Source organism: Carcharodon carcharias, chromosome 2 (genome assembly GCF_017639515.1).
Source record: "Carcharodon carcharias isolate sCarCar2 chromosome 2, sCarCar2.pri, whole genome shotgun sequence".
NCBI classification, from domain to species: Eukaryota; Metazoa; Chordata; class Chondrichthyes; order Lamniformes; family Lamnidae; genus Carcharodon; species Carcharodon carcharias.
The window spans coordinates 161,846,147-161,848,602 of NC_054468.1; the positions used below are offsets into that span (position 1 = coordinate 161,846,147).

At 53.3% G+C, this 2,456-nt stretch overlaps 1 protein-coding gene across 1 annotated transcript; it reads left to right on the plus strand.

The window, feature by feature from the left end:
* Positions 1–574: 574 nt before the first annotated feature.
* prr18 (proline rich 18) lies at positions 575–2,121 on the plus strand. Its single transcript, XM_041177720.1, has one exon. It carries the CDS (start codon positions 752–754, stop codon positions 1,472–1,474), a length of 723 nt encoding a protein of 240 aa, XP_041033654.1. The 5' UTR covers positions 575–751; the 3' UTR covers positions 1,475–2,121.
* Positions 2,122–2,456: the final 335 nt, after the last annotated feature.

Genomic DNA, 2,456 nt, shown 5'->3' on the forward strand with positions numbered 1-2,456 from the left:
ACAAAAACATGAGAACAAGCTACAGACTTGGCACTTTGGGGTGGGGGGGAATGGTGGATTCAAAACAGAGGAAGTTGTTGAGGTCAGTGTTGAGACCAGAAGGCTGTAAAGTGCCTAATTGGAAGATGGGGTGCTGTTCTTCCAGCTTGTTGTTGGATTTCACTGAAATATTGAAGTAGGCCAGGCATAGAAATGTGAACATGAGAACAAGATGGTGAATTGAAACGTCAAGCAATAGAAGGTCAGGGTCATGCTTGTGTACTGAGCCGAGGTGTTCGACAAAGTGGTCACCCGGTCAGCATTTGGTTTTCCAAGTTGGAGGAGATCACGTTGAGCAGCGAATACAGTAAACTGAATTAAAAGTACGAGTAAATTAGTATTTCACCTGGAAGGAGTGTTTGAACCTTCTTGAACTGCTGCATTTCATGTTGTAAAGGTACTCCCACAGTGCTGTTAGGTAAGGAGTCCCAAGCTATTTAAAACACATGATGTCGCGAGACTGTGAAATAGACTAATTGATCTCCCTTTGATATTTATGGTGTGTTCTTGCAGCCTGATAGCGAGTGGTGTTTGCAGTCTGCTCTGGGCTCAGTGCCAGGGGGAGGTCAATATATCCGGGCGAGACTGAGCACTGAGTTTACAGAGAGTCACCGGGGACGCTGCACACGCCCAGCCCGGCCCGCCCCGCCCGGTATAAAACCGGCGGCGGCTGCACTCGGGCCAGTCAGTCCACCTGTGAGCAGCCGAGGTGATGAAGACGGGCGCCCCTGCGAGGACATACCGAAGCGCCGTGCCTTTCCCTCCGATCCACCCGGCCGTGGGCTGCCCCGGGAGGCGGCAGGTGATCCCACGGGGGCCGAGGACAGGGCAACCCGCAGGCCCAGCGCCGCCGGCCGGGCCCCCTGGCCGCTTCCAGGCCGCTCCTCGCAGCAGCTTTTCCAACTCGTGGCCCGAGGCCAAGCTGAAGCAGGGTGGCCGCCGGCCGCAGCCGCAACCTGCAGGCCCCGGGCCTCTGGCCAGCTCGAATGACAGCGGACCGGCCTCCAGCTCCGGGGACTCGGCCAGAAGGAGCAGCGGCAACTCGTCCCGGACCAGCCTGATGGACAGCACGGAGGAGATGCGCTTCTCGCTCAGCCTGACCCCCGAGGCCGTGCGGGTAATCCAGAGGCGCAGCTTGGAGCGGCAGCTGCTGGGCAAGGGGAGGGGAAAGGCCCCGGCCCCGGCTCGCAGCAGCAGCAAGCTGCCGGCCAAGCCGCTCCAGCCGGCCTCGGGGGCGCCGCAGGCCCGCTCGGCCTCGGGGGCCGATATCCGAAGCCTGGTGAAGATCTCGCTGCTCAACGATCAGCACAAATACGACGATGTGGAGTATGAGGAGGAGGAAGATGTAACACCCGACCCGGCGCTGCTGCGAAGGTGTATGGAGTGGCTGCAGGGCGTAGAAGCGGCGGCCAGGCTGCCCCGGCTGGTCAGTTAACCCGGAAAGCCCGGGCTCACCCGCCCTGCCCTAGGGAATTGGGGACGTGGGGGGGCCTGAGCCCGAGCTGCCTTCTGCCCCGCTTTGAGCAATGAGGTGGGGGGAGGTGGTGGGAATGCAGAGCCTGGGCTGCCCCCTGGCCTGGGGAGGGGTGGAGGGAGAGAGCGAGGCAGAGACCAGGATATCCCCTCCCCTCCCCTGCCCTGCCCTGGGGTGGGGTGGGTCCTACGTCCTGTTCTGCTGCCCTGGCTCCAGCACCTTTGCTACTTCCACGGGCTAACTGAAAACAGTGAGAATAATGCTGCTCGTGTTCATGCAGACTAAACAACTGATGAGCATTGCTAGTGAATACTGTTTCCATTAACCCCATCGTTAGAAACTCAGGATCTATAAATCCTAGCAAACTAAAGCACAAAATGAGGCTCAGTTAAAGTGAGGGGAGAGGCTTGATGTTTGTATAACAACAGAGGAAAAAATGGAAGTGCTGCCAATTCCTGGGGAATTGTCCCTCATTCACGAAATCTGTAGAGATTGAAGCTCCTATGGTGTTTAGTTCAGAGCTGTGTGATCGAGATGATCTACCAACTTAGTGTTTTATTAAAAATGAAACTCTCGTGGCTTCTATCAAAAGAAATAACCAACCAATTGAGAGTCAGTGTGTGATCGCTCACAGGCAATGAACTTGTAATGAAATGTGAGGAATTACCAAAACAGTGGACTTTGAGAGATTTTATATTTGTACTTACTAGTTGCTGGCAACATGTACAACTGAAATGCAACGTGTACAGTAAATCAAAGTAAACTACTTTACAATTTGAATGTTTAAAATAAATAATGTACCATTGCTTTAAACGATGCAGGTTTTATACTTTTTAAATCTATACCTAATAAACTTAATTCCTGAACTTTTCCTGTCATTTTTACAATAAATATTTGCAAATGAAATCTGTGTAAGCATTCTTTAAATTACATTTGATTATTT